Consider the following 17,573-nt stretch of genomic DNA (forward strand, 5'->3'; position numbering starts at 1 on the left):
GTAACATCCTAGTTGTAAAGCGAAATGCCATATTTTTCACTGAGGTATGGAAGACAAGGTAGATATTTAGCTCGCTTGTCATCATCTATCTGCAGTGCCTGATTCGTGTCTCGTTCAAAGCAAATCGTAGGGTCTAAGACCATCGCTTTCTGAGTTCTTCTATTGATGGCAATCATATCGACTCTTCTATCAGAATCATCTTCAGACACACAATGAATCTCCTCATGCACTTCCCATCCTCTATTTCTTAACAGGTTGGCAATTGCTGTACGGGCATATATTAATTGAAATGCACCTATTTGAAGCAGATTATGAAGGAAATTATTATGTTATATGGCCACTTAGGTGAGCAATATGTGATTCCAGGCAAATTTTACACGTCACTAGGTACTGCTCATCACATTCCAAAGCATGTTCTGTGGAATAAGTGGATTCAAATCCAGGATGGTGTGGGGTAGTTTTATATACAATTTTTGCTTCAAATAACCGAATGAAAGAAGTTACACGCTGATAAATCTGTGAATGCAAAGACCACGCCATTATTTCTTAAATGAGACAAGACCAACTCTCCATGCCAACTAACACTATGAGTTGCTGTCTACTTCATGGCTTATTATGGTACACCTTCTGGTAAAAAATTAGATTATTTAAATTTGAAATGTCTAATAAATTTCTGCTACACCTCGTATATTATAGTCAATGTCTGTGAACTTCGTGACAAGCTACTGGACTATGAAAGTTTGTGTTTTATTCTTTCTAAAAGATGAACCATAAAGGTACTTGGAGGCATGCTTTCATAACCTCAGCACTAGAAGGAAGTAGTGTGGTTGACAACATGTTCTGGCTGCCATTTACCCCCAGGCAAGACCTGATACTCAATTTGATAGAAGCCCAAGTAAAGTTGGGGTGGTTTTGGAAGTTCTGAAAATAAGAAAAATCCTGTCATCACCTAGGATTGAACCCAGGACATAAGTCCGTAGCCAATTGCTCTACCAACTGAGCTACTGGCTGCCTTTTATTCTTTCTATTTCTGAAAAATATATCAAAAAGATTATGGAAAACTGCATTCGAAGAAAAAATAATCTCATTGTTAATTCCACTGATAACGAAAATGACGGTAATACAGAGAAAACAAAATTATGGGTTAAAATGATACAAGAATTGAATACACCCTAGCATAAGGGTCTAAGGCACATGTTTTCACAAGTTGAGTTAGACTCTTATTACAGGGGAACATATTCGATTGTTTCATGAAATTGAGGACATTATCACAAAAACAGCCCTAGACATTTTTAACAAAATTGAGTTAAGGACACATTTGCTACTATTTCAAATGTTTATACGTTCCAAAAATGACTCTGTCAGCTGCAACAGCCACAAGGATAAACACCAGTATTACTGAAACAGCTGACATGTGTTGTTCTTTTTATTTTTTATTGTTCTCCTGAAAAATAGCAATTTTGACAAGGGCTGTTTTTGTAATAATGTCTTCAATTTCTTACGAAATCTCTACAACAGAAGTTTATATTTATAATATGTATCTGTTATAAAATAAGAAACTCAAAATATTTATATGAAGGATAATAAATCAGGACTTAAGAGTGTGTATCATACCAGCTCGACAGTTTATGGTACACAGTCTGCAGAAATTTTTTAATTCTTTGGTGATTTTATTTTCAAGTATTTGAGAAACGCTGGTATCATCCTTTATTTACCTCCAAATGAAGTACTAACAGACACGTATTAGCAAGTTCCTCGAATTCCTTGGCTAACTGCATCAATGCTTGAACCGAGGACTCAGGCATGGCTGGAATTCCCTCAGACGTTAACTGCACATGAGGAGAAGATGCTGGAGCTCGCGGTAATTCCGACGCAAACAGGAGGATGGATGTGGAGAACCATTCCTGTAACATGGAAGAACACTTCTACACCAAGATCCTGTTTTACAAAATCGATGATTAATACTTCACATATGAACTCGTATCTTTCTGTGAATAGTAAGCAGTGACAAGCTCTTGGTCAGAAATGTTTAACTAGTGACAAGTCGCAAATCAAGATTTCAGGTATAACTCCCTGTAAAGTTGATTTGAATAATTTCGAGGGAAAAATTGTTCCGGAGCCGGGTATCGAACCCGGGACCTTTGGTTTAACGTACCAACGCTCTACCACTGAGCTACTCGGGAACTCTAACCGATACCGATCCAATTTTTCCCTCTATATCCACAGACCTCAAAGTGGGCTGACAACCGTCAAGCAACCAACTTCGAGTGCACACTAACTCCATGTGACCTAAATTATTCTAGTGACAAGTCCTTTAAACACTTCTGTAAAGCGAAAGCTTGTCACAATCATTGGTAAATATAATTATTTTAACTCAGGCTAGGACACTGATCATATTTTTTCACTTCCCGCTCTAATAAAGGTGAACTGTATTCACATTTTTGAAGTTCAATATGGTTGTATAACCCAGAAATTTGTTGTTATCATTTATCTACCTTTTCCTTATTCTGGTGAACTGTTAAAAACACGTGGTCATCCAAATTCATTCTATTGTACTTTGAAACACATCAAGAACTTCTGAAACAGGCACTCACATTTCTTTATTTTCTGTTCAATTCATTGCCATAGCACTAATGTACTATATTTTTATTATGGATTTGTGTGTAGTATTTCAAAAATATTTTTTTCTAACATTAGAATGGCACTGACGTAATTGTCTTTCGTTTTTTTAATTGGAAAACGTAATTTTCATAATAATTTTCGTATTTATATTTTCTCTCTTCCCCAATGCACTGAACACATTTTTTTCTTGATTTTTGGTATAGCAGATCTGGAACACATTCTTCTATACTGTCCATCCATAAACCACAAAAGAAGTAAATTAAAATCATCAGTACCAGTTGCAGAAGACACAGCCCTGCAGTATATATTGACTACACCCCAACTCTGGCTACTAGCAACAGGCATCTATATTGAACACTGATCAAAATACCCCTCATTTCTCGTGAAAAACAACAACTGAATAGACGATACGTTAAGAAGATTGATTTGGTACAGCAGCTATACTGGTTCTCTCCTTATCACGTGTTGTTTCATAATGTGAGCAGAACCTGTTACTTTCTTTGCTGCTAATCAACTTGAGAAGAAAATTAAGGATAGTGACAAATTTGTAAAAGACATTAGTGAAACGTAAATTTCTCTATTTTCACTAGTCATCAACAGTGCCGATCATGTGTCACTTGTCAAATTTATCATTTTGAAAAACAGGCTCCCAAGAATTAGGCATAAAATTATTACCAACCCATGAATGCATACCCCAAAATGTGATGCAAAGTTACATTTTTAAATCACCCATTGTGGAATCCTGGGAAACGAGAATGCGGATGCTTTAGCAAAGAAGGGCAGCACTGCTACTTACAGACCTGTTACTAAATCTACGTATTACTCTGTGAAAAGATTTATTAAATCTACATACTTAGACTTCAAAAAACAAAATTTGATAACACAATCCCAAGGGAAAAAATGGAACTCTCTGCATCAAAATCCACAGTTAATTCCCGATTTACCACGAAAATCGTCTGTAGCTGCATTTGGATTGGCAACAGGTCATGATTGTTTGGCTAAACACCTGCATAGAATTGGAATATATCAGTCCCCTAACTGCCCATTGTGCAACTCAAACCAAGAAATGGATTCGGAACACCTCAAAATCTGTGCTTCATTGGCTGATCATGATAATATCTTTGAAAAATATTGGAATGCAAGAGGTCAAATGACTTTATTGTCAAACGTCTGGCATTAGAAAACAACAACATTTTTAAATCAATTTCCTCTTGAAAATTAAATGCAATGAAGCCTTATGTTCGAGTAAATACGGTACAGTAAACTGCTCTACATTACTTCTTGCAGTTAGACTGATTTCACAAGATTTTTTATATTCCTAATAACCTGCTCTCACTCACCATGCTCTCCTGGAGTTGAGCCAATGCCCTAAGCTGCCCCACGTCTGACAGAATTTCGTGTGCGTTGATGCCCCCTTCGCCCAAGTTGCTTGCCAGGATCTCCGCCTCCTTCACGTTGCGTTGACGAATTTCTTCTGGGCTTTCCTCGTCTGCCGTCTCTTCACGCCTCAGTGGACGCCGTCTGTGATGCGTCACTTTCTGAGCTTGTAGGTCTGTCCAGTTCGGTAGTGACCTGAAAACACGAAAGTTTAATGGATGGTTAATTAGCAGGACCAAGGTTGAACCTAGTCAGGTGTCGGCAGCCAACTCACTTAATGAAGCGGCTGATGTCCTCGTCTTTGAGCCAGGCAGCGCTGCAGATGCGCTTGTCCTCCGAGTCCGGCTGCACGATGCCGCGGTACGCTGCCTGACAAGTCTCGCGGTAGTTGTGCAGGATGTTGCAGATGATGGACAGGAAGTGCTCTGCATAGGCTGGCAGCGCCTGCATCAGCTCACGCAGGTCCTGGATGCAACGCTCCACAGTCACCGTGCTCTGTTGTAACACACACAATTCGTCAAATTCTCTTTGTGACGAAGAGAATAATGCATTAATACAATACACAGCTCTCTTGAATCTAAATAAAAGACCTCCTTACATAAATAGGCACAACTCATACTCTCCAACGAAGCAGACTTTAATCACGATATTCTTCGGAATATGGACTGTATTATATTATTATATATGCAGGCCCATACAAGCCCAAAACATCTTAACCAGGTACGATAGAATTTAAGACGAGAAAGACATACAAGTTACATATTCCGAAGTGATATAGTGTTAAAAGTTGTGTAATCAAGATGTATATACAAGATATTCTGTCTAAACAGGTTCTTGTATTCATGTATCTATGCAAATAATTTAAAATGAAGCTTAATATTACAGCTACATTTCCTTGCATAAAGTACGTTATTATAAAACTTTTAGATCATATTTCCTATTACAGTAGGTTTCCTTTAAGACCTAACCGAAAAGAAAAGAAATTTCATTCCATCATGTGAAAGTACCTTTGAAACCACATTTGCAGAGAGAAACACATGGTATGAGAGTAAAAGTAAAATTATTATGAAACATGTCCAATTGAATAGTGTGATCCCAAAACTCCCTCAGTCCATTTGGTCATTTTTATGATTTATACATATATATGAATATATTTTAAGTTTGTTTTCTTCCAAACCAAAGCCAATCCTTAATTATTATTATATTATTATTTTATTACCATTATTATTATTATTTATCATTACTAATATTACTATTATTATTATTATTATTATTATTATTATTATTATTATTATTATTATTATTAGTGTTGTGGAATTTAATCGATTAATCGATCAATTTCTGTTGTAAGATTAATCGATCAAAAGTACTTAATCGAATAATCGAGTCGATTAAAATTAATCGGTTGTAGTTGATATTAATTATTATTTTGTTAATACAAACTTCTACTAAAAATTTCGACAATATTTCTCTCTCGGAAATTGCTTACTTAAAAGCACAATAGTACTGTTATTTTCTAACTCTGAACTAGATAGCATAGGGAAAATCTTTGCACAAACACTTTAGAAAGAGATGGAGATATGAGGACAGTGACCTCTATTGAAGGTTGAAACACAACTTTATGGTTTTTCAAGACAACATCCACCTTGTTGTCAGCTCATTTTCCTAGCATATGAAATACATACTTTTCTGGGATTCGACCCCCTTATCACTTATAAAATAACCATCTCTACACTGTTTGCAAGTGAGAGCATAACTACCTTCTTCTCTTTCTAAAATCTGGTAATTCCATTACAATAGGGGCCAGTCTTCTATTTCGACCGCTGTACTTTTGCAGTTGCAGTTTCTGTACTGAGTGTCAATTGTCAAAGCCTACTAATTTCTAAACATGACTCACTGATTAAGTTATTTCTTCATTGCTTTTATAAATACATTTCTTAAAGGCAATGTCAAATTCCTATGTCCCTCAAAATCTGTGCTTCAGCTGACCATGATAATATCTTTGAAAAATATTGGAGTGCAAGAGGCCAAGTGACTTTATTGTCAAACACCTGGCATTAGAAAACAACAACAACAAATTCCTATGTCCTATATACTGTGTCGGCCACGTGAGGTTCGAACTCACGACCAGCAGAAGGAAGTGCTAAGTCGGCCGTGTTTTGGGCGGGTTTCGCGCGCATCTGCTCCCTGTGGCATGTGCTGCGGAGAGAAGACAGGGGAAAGAGCGATCGCGGCGGAGAGGAGAGGGGTCCGGATTGTTCGAGTGTTTTCTCTGGAGTGCTATCTGGACACGCGTCGAAATATCGAGAACTCGTACTTTCCAGAAACTGTGGTGTGAGTATAAATTACGCACGCGAGTGAACTTGGGACAGTTTATTCAGTCAGTGAGTAAGGCAGTGTTGTTAAAGTCAGTAAGCCAGTCTTGTGTAGCAGTGAAGCCAGCTTTGAGACCAGAGCGCGACTTGAGTTGTGTCCGTAACTGTGGAGCCTGAAGCCCGGAGTTCAAGTGCAGTGGACCGCAGTTGGGGGACCTGAGTTCGAAGTTCAGCGGATCGTCTCTGAAGGTCTGTGGTTCGAGATTCTGTGAACGCGAGTGACTGAGCTAGAAGAACTAGCCAAGACAAACGAGCTGTGAACTGAGAACTGACCGTTCTGTGTTGTAAATAGTGCTTTGTAAATATTAGTTAAGGTTAACAGTTCATTGTTGTTCGTAATAGTCCAAGTAAATTGTCATTGTCGTCAGTGGATTGCACTAACGAATACTGTGTTACTGTGTGGAGAGCAAATCCTATTGTTGAGATAATAAAGTTACATTGTTGTTGAGTTGAAATAAATTTACAATATTAAGTAGTACCACAGTCTAGTATATACAGTCACGAAGCTTGAGTTGTTGAGGGTACTAGGAACAATACACTATGCAGGTATCATTTCGCATTGTCTGTAATGAGGCAATAGTAGCTATCCTAGTGGTTAGCAACTATCTATGGATGCATTTTCCTACGTATTGAGCTTCGCGACAGTATATACTAGACTGTGGTAGTACTGTTATAATTTCCAACCTGCAGCAGCGGTCTGGACAAGCCCAAGCCCCGCATGAGCTCAGGGCTGGTGGTGGCCCTCCACGCATCCACAGACTTGGTGGCGCTCTCTATGCTGGCTGCCACCATCATGTGATGTCGACCCAGGAACACTTCCTTCACGTAGTCTGCCAGGAACGCATTCAGTGTGCATGGGCTGCCCGGTGTGCAGCCAATGGCTTGCTCTATTTCCTCGATGAACTTCATCAGCGGAATGAAGATTCTCGTGATGTTGCGGGGGTCCGGTGCACACACCAGCAGCTTCTCTCGTTGTCGTGGCTGAGCTGCCTCGCTGTACTCCTGTGCACACGTTAGTACAAAAAAAATGCTGAAATCTATTATTCTCATAAACATTCGTGTGAACCTGGATGTAAAAGTAATTTCTTGAACATTATGGAAGTATATCCTTGCTGCGTCTCCAAAATCTGCTATGTATTTTCAAAAAGATTTTGCAGGAAAAAGAAAACAGTTTTGAAAATCAAGAAAATTAAAAGTGACAGTGCTTTTCTCTTTCCCCTGCGAACTCTCTTAACCCTTTGAAGCACAAATTAATTTTTTATGTTTTTCATATTATGGATCATACCAAAGCTTCAATCGATTTTTTTCAACATTTTAACTCTGCACACAATTTCAGAACACAGGTGGCACCTCTATGTATACTCAAGAGGTGGTTCCTTGACGGAATATCTGTAGCATAAAATTTAGAAAGAAAGAAAACGGTGGTTCTTCTGAGTAACCACTATGCTTCAAAGGGTTAAAAGCACACAGCAGATTTTGGAGGCACAGCAACGATATGTTCTAATCTATGAAATAGATATTATTCAGTTTCAAACAATTATTACAGTGGTTAAATCTAAATTCCAAGCCTATGTTAAAAATATAAGAAGAAGTAAAAAACACTTTGAGACCTTCAACATTACTGTATGACAGCAAAATTTGGGTCCTTTGGAAACAATATTTAACAAGATTAAACATGCAAAGGATTAGATTTATAGAGCAAGTTCCATCTATTTCACAAAAGAATGGACAAATAAGTAATTTCTGTCCGCCAAGTTAGCTCTGTGGTAGCGTGTCTGCCTCCAGACTAGCTGGCCCAGGTTCGATTCCAGGCGGGGTCAGAGATTTTTGTGTAAAATTTCTACCTCGGAACTAGGAGAAATGGCGGTACACAATTTCTAATCACTAAATTGTGCACCAATATGCCTGGGTTAAATCTCAAATCTCTCCACAGTGCATATGAAGGGAAGGCATATGCTACTGTTGATAGTGATTCGTCCGTTGGATGGCAAGGTTAAGTCTGGCGGCTCCCTTAGTGCTATTCAACATGAGTAGCTACGTGCCAACACTGCATTTCCCCTTCTCCCTTCATCATCATTCTCACCCACTTCCTACACTACACTTACACAAACAGTTGCACATACATTCACCCTACTACATAACATAACTCTCCACAGACACACATCATGCACAACATAGTCCAGCAAAGTGGTGTGCAGCTTGAAAATGAACCATAGTCCTGCCATCTGTCCGTAACATGCAGAATCTGAATCAAGAAAGTGACACACACAAACACACACACACACACACACACACGTACGTACGTACGTACATACGCACGCATACACACACACATCCCCTTTGGTTTGATTACCTGGTTGGGTTTTTTTCCGAGATTTTCCCCAACCATAAGGCAAATGCCAGGTAATCTTTTGGCGAATCCTCTGGCCTCACCTTATCTCACTACATCTCGCCAAAATATTGTAAAAAAAATTGTAGAAAATTGTAAAAAATTGTAGAAAATTACAAAATTGTAAAACTGTAAAAATTGTAAAATATTGTAAAAATTGTAAAAATTTGTAAAAATTGTAAAATTGTAATATTGTAAAATGTTCATTTGTTCCACATCTTAAAGCTTCATTGCTAATGTAAGATCTATAAGATCTATGGAATACAATAAATGAAATGAAACAAAAACACGCACACACACACACACACACACACACACACACACACACACACACACACACACACACACACACACACACACACACACATACAAGTAAATTCTCTTTTAAATACAGTTTGTATTCTGCAGAATTCATTAAAAAAGTAACCAATGACAAGGACTTGGATGATTATTTGGTTTCAAACAGATGAAGCTTGCGCAAGACCTCACCTTTATGCCAGGATCTCTTTGCTCCTTCAGGTAACTATTGATGCTAAGAGCGTGAGATGAGTAATCAAATTTAAAAAGCGGAGTTCTTTTCTGTCGTGGTGGTCGACGGCGAGCAAAGTAAACTGAGATGTCACTTGTGGGTTCTGAAAACGACGTGGGGGCTTGCTGAGGGTCTCCTGCCATGTTCTGGATGTCCAAGTAGTCGGTCAAGAGGAGCTGCAGCTGTTGAGACAATCAGAGATAAGAAATAAATAAGCATACACCTCTGCACTAATCTTCCATCCAAAGAAATGAACAGTGAATACAAATTTTAATAGGAGATTAGAAAATTGAAAATATTGCCCACCCAACACAATCTAGACACGATCACAGAACTCCTCAATACTATCCATTCCTCCCACTGAACATCTGCATACTCATCTTCTTTCACTGTAACTGTTCCTTGACTTTGGAATTCCCTGCCGAGTTATGTCAGACTGTCAAACATCAAACGAATTTAAATATAAACTAAAGAAGCATTTATCAGTTAATTCTCGTTAGCAATATTAGTTGTTTCAATTTCTTAATATTGACGCACATAACAGGCTAAATATTCAAGTTGGCTGCTGCTAGATCCGGACTGTAGGGTGGATGAGGAAGGACAGTCCATCCAAATTTTGTGATTTCTTGATGAGTGTGCACGCTTGTGTGTGACTTTGCATTGTCATGAAGAAGTAGAATTTTGTTGACATCTTTATGGGGGCGAACATGCCTAAATCATCTCTTCATCTTCTTCAGAGCCTTAATATAAACCTCTGAGTTAGTAATGTGTCAATCAGAATCACCCCTCCAGAATCCCACAACACTGTGGCCATAACCTTGCTGGCTGAGAGTCCTGATTTGAACTTTTTCTTCTTAGAGGAATTTCTATGATGCCACTCCATGGATTGTCTTTTGGTCTCAGGCTCAGAATGGTGAATCCATGTCTCATCCCCTGTGACAATGTTGGATAAGAAATCAGCATCAAACTCGTGATGTTCAAGCAACTCCTTGTTCCTTATTGTCGTAAGTTGGGCACTTACGGACTCACTTGACCTTTGAATAGTCTAAGCGGTGGATAATTGTGTGAACAGAGATGCCCACTTGAACAGCAAGTTGTTTGGATGTTACTCACCTGTCGCCCCGAATAAACCTATCGATGCGTCCATCTGTCTCCAGTGTCCAGTAGCATGTGGTCTTCCCGAGTGTGGAAGATTTGACAGTCTCACTTTACTTCGTTCTGTCGCTGACATTCTGCTAAGCCAATAACTGACAGTACTCTATCCACTGCTTGATCCCCATAGGCATGTTGTAAGCGCCTGTGAATGTTTGCAATGGTTTCCTACTCCGCAAAGAGAAATTCAATCACAGCTCTCTGCTTTGTACATGTTTCACGTGCAGTCGCCATTTTTAAAATTAAACTACATCACACCCATGTAACAGAAAACAGCGAAACTATATGACGATATGCAGAAAGAGATGATGTGTATAAAATTTCGTTATTTTCCAAAGAAAGGCAGTCCAGAAAAAAAAAAGTGCATTACTTATTGAACCGTCCACATATTATCATCCCATCTACGTCTTGGCCTTCCCAAACGTTTTTTTTTTCCCCTCAAGTCTCCTGACTAATACTCTACATACATTTCTGGATTTACTCATATGTACTACATGCCCTGTCCAACTCTCTCCAACTATTTATAACCCACTTTTTACATCTGAAATCATTATAACAGAATTTAACATACAAATTAAACGAAATAAAAATTTAAAACCCAAAACTTAACCACGTCAAGAACACATGCCAAGCTCTACAATAAACTATGAATTTTTCTGGATCTTTGGGAAAAGTGAAAAAAAATGCACTTCTGGATTTCGTTCTTTGTTGTTGCAATTTACAGCTGAACAATAAAGTCTTTCCTCTAATAAAACTTTCACTTTTGTAACACCATAATAATATAAACAGCAGACTTTTCAATTAGTGTTACCTATCTGTCACTTGATTGCTAGCTGTATGCACACGCATGTTTGTCTGCAGGGAAAATGGCCACGCTTCCTTACTGTATGAATACTTACACTGTGGTTAGAGTCTGGCTGGGTGAAACAAAAGGCCCGCTTGAATTAGTTATGCCAGATTAAGTAAATAAATTATTATTTGAATAAATACTATTTAGAAAGTTGTACTTACCACAGCTTGTATCTTAGACCACACATCTGGCATCTCGTACAATCGCACATCAATGCGATGTCTGTCCGCTGCTCGAGAAAAACTGCGAAGAACCGAAGCGTGTGCAGCAGCAACATGGCGGAACTGGTCGAACACTGTCTGCAGTAACTCGAGGAGCAGGAGTGGGGTAGATCGCATGCTGGGTTGCTGGGAGGAATCGAGGATCTGCTGCGTGGTTCGTTCAATTATAGCCAGCAGCTCTGTCTGCATTTGCACTTTAATACTCTGCAAAAGAATGTATTGCATCATGTCAATCTCCAGGTTCATCACTGTGATGTTGCACACGGCTCTCAAACTTTAAAATGTTGGAAGAATTGAGGAATTTCAATATTTCTCTTCCCTCATCAGATGGCTAGGTTAGTTTTAAATGCCCACATCTAGCATCCTCGCAAAACAACAACATAAGCATTTATTTTGACTTACTGTTCACATTTTATTATGCCTTTTCCTTTCTTTCTATCATCAGAACTTTGATATCCCACTTTCATTATGCTGATAGCTGTTTCTTATATAAAAAGTACCGGTATACTGATATTTGTTTTCAAATAATTATAAATAATCTAAACTCATTACTCATACACCATGAAAATTACAAATAAAATATGATATCATGCTTAGCTGTGCATAACACAAATTAAATTCCTGGATCTTTGCGAGAGAATAGTAGCAGCTTGCAGTTAGAACTTTGTCAAAATAAATATTTTCAAAAGTTCTCATCAGACAGAACTCTGTCACATTGCTAATTTGTTCATTTTTCAACAAATGGTGCTGAAATGTATTTATAAACTAGATAGTATTATAAAGAGTGATTACAAATGAAAAACACATTTTTGCCAATTTTGTTAGTTAGAACCTTGTCAAACCAAGGCCTCGATATGTAGGTACATAAGGACAACCAATATAATATTTGCAACAAAGAAGGAAAAGTGGTCTTTCTTCAGGTCATAAGTATGGTAATCCTTGAGAAAGAGAAGAAACCTGATGCACTTTATTATGGAAGGGAAGGGGAAAGTCAAAGGACACAAAAATGGCTATTGAAAAATATTTTGTGCAAAAGTAATTAACTAAAATTGTTATACTTTCGCAACATGTGTTAGTGAAAGAAGGATAAACAACAGACAGAAATGAAAACTGTAAAAGGTGGCTCACTTCAACTGTGTCAGGCACTTTGTTCAGCAGGGCAAGACACTCCACTAGTATCGACATGAAATGTTCAGAGTTGGCCTCTGGATCCGCAGCGTCCACATCTTCCTCCACATTGTCTGATTCCTCGTCTGCAGCAGTTTGCCCTGGACCTGGACTCAGACCAACTCTGAAACCAAATAAATAAAGTGGATTACAGTAGCTGGCACCCAATTAACCGGCAATACCAAAACAACGGTACTTTTGGCTGGGCTAAGAAACAAAAAGTTTAAATCTGTAGCGATGCCACAGTCTGGGCCTTAAATGTTGACACATTAGGAAGATCGCAGAAACTTCCATGTGCAGTGAATAATGAAATCTAAAATTAGTGTATTATTTATGTTGTGTGATGTGTTTTAATAAAGAAAATCCACACAGTTTTCATGTTATTTAGTTATTATCAAGTGATTGAGAAATAAGCTTCATGCAGTTCAGGGGCGGCTCTACAATAAGAACTGCAGAGCTGCAGAACCACCATTTAAATGAACCTGAAAAAATTAAAAATATAAAACGTGCTTTTATGTAATCTAGTTCATTGTTTCATTTATTTTTCCAATTCATTCTCCTTCGATTCGAGATTTTACTGTCTGTAGGAGCCTTAAACTGCTCGACAATTTTAGCTGTAGTGTACTTTTCGGATCTGTGATCGGCAGTTCCTGGAGCTCAACGTAGGGTAGTCGGCAGCAGAAAACTGGTTTTCTTCACCGACCCATAAGACTGCATTAGAGCTGCAACCGAAGCAGCTCTCTCCGAATATACAAAAGAACCGTTAACACCCTCAGTTCTTTATGACCTGCGTTAGAACACACAGGCTTCTGGACTACTGTATATCATTACAGTTCCAGTGTGTTATAGTACTGTGGTTGGTGTGTTAACTTAAGAAATTAGGACGCCCTACACAAAATTTAAATATTGAAATTTCTGGAAAAAGTCACGGAAATCATGTAACCTACTAGTAATTTTAATACCGAAATGTGTAATGGAAATGATTGGTTTTTTGCTGCGCTCATGAAAACGCTTTCTCCTCCACCCGTGTATTCTGTTTAGAGGAGAAAATACATGGACAAACACCGGAGTATAGGATTTAGTTAATTTGACTTAAAAAAACTAGAAAAGCATGTGGGGTACATCTCAACTACGTGACTAGTTGTACCAGGTGGGAGAGGTGTAGCGCACGGATGGTTGGAGTACAATTTCGGGTGCACAGTCAACTTCGAGAAGGGGCTGTAATTACACGTGTTATCCGATTTAGATGCAATAAACAGCATGCGTTTGCTAAATACACTATTTTTCTTGCAGAACTGCCAACCTTTGTAACCACGGGCCGCTACTGATGCAGTTTCAACAGTACTAACAGGTAATTTTTTTTATATATTTTTTTCAATTATCCGGAAAAATCTCGTATCCAGAACTATCCTGGTCTCTTTGGTGCCAGTTAAAAGGGAGTCTACTGTACATTTGTGGTATACCACATTGATAACCTGGGTACAAATACCACTGAGTCCAAGTGAATTCTGCGGTGGACAAAGACAGTGTTCAGTGGTAGATTTTCGTGGATACTCCTCTTTCCCCTACTGGCATTCCACCACTGCTCTATTAATCATCATACTGGTGCACTGTAGACTACTTCCCATAGTACACAAAGGGCAACGTTATGGCAGCAAAGAATCTACAAAGATGGCACATTTCTCCAACAGAAGAACACTGAATAAATGACACACGTTAAGTACCCACCAATGGGAGTCTAAGAAAGTAATATTTTAGATATGTATATTTACAAAATCTGAAGGTACATTTCTGTATTGTCCCACAACTGGTCTTATGGCTACACACCAGTTTTAAAGCCATTTGATCAAATTTGTATTTGCATTTGGATTACACACAGTCTTTGAGCACAATTGATAGTTCAATTTGTCAAGCATAAATATAATATTTAACATTAAAGTCAGTAATGAAATATCCATGCATATTATAAAACGATTTGGTATTATGCCAACTAGAGATTTTCATTTTGAATTCAGCACTATTAAATGCAAAAAAAAAAAAAAAAAAAAAAAAAAAGTGGAGATATTTTATTTGCTATTTTAAATTCCGTAACTTCAAAGCTTGAAGACGTTTTAGATAATATATAACAGGGTAAATTTAACATGTTTTGTTCTCTAGTAAAATAACTGTGATAGTAGCCTCTGAGTGTTATCTCTGACAGTTCATTTTTTTTTATTGCATTTATTGCATTCCATAGATCTTGCATTAGTTCTGAAGCTTTATAATGTGGAACAAGTCAAGGATTATACAATTGGTGAGATGAGGTGTGACAAATACGAGAGACTCAATTATATAAAGACAAGTCACAGTTAATATTCTTTCTCTAATAAAAATAGATCTATAATGTTCATTTATCCTTCAATAAATTATTAATCTAACAGCTTTTTTTTTTTGGTACCTTATTTACGTGAGCAGAATTTTCCAACAGAAGAATATCATAACCATTACTTCAAAAGACTACAAAGATAAACATAATACGCAGTTTTAATATTAGTGTAAAGGAAGAATAAAATTGCTGTCAACATTTTTAATAGGTTCAATATCTTAGACCAGGGGCAACCAAACTTATTTATTTGGAGGGACAGTAACCACAAGGATGATCAATTGTGGGCCACATGTTATACTAAAGATAATTCCTCCAAATACAAATAAAATTATGCAATAATTTTCAGTAAATTTTTTGCAGGTCAAAGTTATTAAGATGCACTAAATTTGATTTCTGATATTAATTAAATTTTTAAATTCTGGTAGAACAGTACATGAATAAGTATCTAATAAGAAGTGTGAAACTGGGGTTTTGAAGGTAATAAGATTCCTGATATCTAGTCTCCGTTCAATAGTGCTCAGGAGCAAGACATTTTGAATATTCGAGTTTTTAGGCTTTTGTGGTGACTGTGGTCTGAATTAAGCTTTTGGGTATTTCACGTTCTGGAACTTGACATAAAAACAGGCTTCTTCAGCTAAGCAAAAGGAGGACTACAAAGTAATGAAGATGATTACGGACCTGGAATGTTCTGATCTAAGTCATCAGCATTACTTTACATGTCAAGTTCCAGGACACGGTGCAATACCCAGAAGCTAATTCTGAACATCTTGAAGATGTTTGCTACTAAATCTCGACCTCAATTTTCATTTTTGAATCTTCATTTTTGAAAATGTTTATTTACTTCATTTTTATATAATCTGCAAACAAGAAAAAAATAATTGTAAAGAAACTTTACTGCAAAGGATGTACAACAGATGCCTCACCTTCCTGAAGGAGTATTTGGAAAAGCATTTACATCCAAAAGTCGAGCTCTGGGTGTCCGCGAGGAGCTACGCAGCTCACCAGCACGTTGGAAAGGAGAATTGAGGAGGTTGCTATCACGGCCACTTCCTTGTCTACGCAGTGCAAGGACATCTTGTGTTGATACAATGTACAGGTGTCGTGTAAGTTCTGCCAACAACTGGGTGTGTAGTTGCTGAAACAACAGAGAAAGTAACGTTTAATAAATAAACAGAAGAATATAAGAGTGATCCTTTGCTGTTTAACTCACAGATCTACCAACAAATTCTATTTCCATGTCCATGACGTGATCCCCAAACATTATAAAAAATAACACAGAGAAGAGGGTAAGAGCGAATTTACAGCATTGTTGAAGTGGGTCCTTCAGTGAGATTAGGTAACACAAACAGAAAATCCCTTATATTATTTAATGTACCGAAGTACATATGATATTTCCATGCAGATATTCTGAAAGAGTAATGGAACAGAGAAAAATTCTCTCCGGCGCCGGGATTTGAACCTGGGTTTTCAGCTCTACGTGCTGATGCTTTATCCACTAAGCCACACCGGATACCCACCCTGGCATCGGACAGAATCGTCTCAGATTAAGTTCCAACTCTTGGGTTCACTCTCCCAGCGCCGGAGAGAATTTTTCTCCCTTCCACTACTCTTTCATCATATGATGACGCAGAATATCTGCATGGAAATATCATATGTACTTCGGTACATTAAATAATATATATGATATGCGTAAATCACTTCGTGATTTAAGACGGCGCTTATTCCGTCGGATCCCAGCCAACTAGTCACTCATAACGAGTGCACCTCAGCACATGTGTGGACTTCGGTCCTATGTTCATAGACATCTATGACGTAGTGCAGAGGGCGGCCACTAGAGGGAACCCAAGAGTTGGAACATAATCTGAGACGATTCTGTCCAATGCCGGGGTGGGTATCCGGTGTGGCTTAGTGGATAAAGCATCAGCACATAGAGTTGAAAACCCGGGTTCAAATCCCAGCGCCGGAGAGAATTTTTCTCCGTTCCATTACTCTTTCATCATAGAAAATCCCTTGTCCTCCAGGGATGTAAGTTGTGTAGCAGATGGTAAATGCCCGACATAAAAAATGAACTATTTCACTCATCAAGGAAGAAGCTGGGGGAAAAAAAAAACCTCACTCGATTTTTACTCTCCATTGCGTTATGCTTGGGTCTGTTGTTTGTATGTGACCAGAAGTTCCAAAGCTCAAACCGGGACACTTACTAATACTAAATAGGAGATACTAATAATATTCTGAGGAAATTCCACAGATAGCAACAATATATCCTACTACAAAAAAGAGTAATTAGAATAACAGTAGGTGCCAAATCTAGGAAATCGTATAGGACAATTTAAAAAAGAACTACAAATAATGCCCATGGCTTGTCACTATACTTTTTCATTAATAATCTTCCTCGTATGTAATCGTGAAAAGTTTGTAACTAATTCAACAGTTCATAGCATAAATACACGTCAAAAAATGACTTTCATACTCCATCAGCAAGTCTATCGTGCTATCAAAAAAGAGTGTGTTATAAGACAGTAAAAA

General features: G+C 37.9%; 1 protein-coding gene across 2 annotated transcripts in view; it reads right to left on the reverse strand.

Annotated features, from left to right (window-relative positions):
• Sec8 (Secretory 8) overlaps positions 1-17,573 on the reverse strand; it is a 44,418-nt gene that overhangs the window by 12,407 nt on the left and 14,438 nt on the right. For both annotated transcript variants that reach the window (XM_069842415.1, XM_069842414.1), the window contains 8 exons: positions 15,971-16,182; positions 12,644-12,806; positions 11,456-11,719; positions 9,253-9,474; positions 7,059-7,376; positions 4,274-4,494; positions 3,963-4,194; positions 1,716-1,904 (listed from right to left, as the gene is read on the reverse strand). In XM_069842415.1, coding sequence (XP_069698516.1) covers positions 1,716-1,904; positions 3,963-4,194; positions 4,274-4,494; positions 7,059-7,376; positions 9,253-9,474; positions 11,456-11,719; positions 12,644-12,806; positions 15,971-16,182 — 1,821 coding nt within the window. The remainder of the gene's footprint in view (positions 1-1,715; positions 1,905-3,962; positions 4,195-4,273; positions 4,495-7,058; positions 7,377-9,252; positions 9,475-11,455; positions 11,720-12,643; positions 12,807-15,970; positions 16,183-17,573) is intronic.

This window comes from Periplaneta americana, chromosome 12 (genome assembly GCF_040183065.1).
Source record: "Periplaneta americana isolate PAMFEO1 chromosome 12, P.americana_PAMFEO1_priV1, whole genome shotgun sequence".
NCBI classification, from domain to species: domain Eukaryota; kingdom Metazoa; phylum Arthropoda; class Insecta; order Blattodea; family Blattidae; genus Periplaneta; species Periplaneta americana.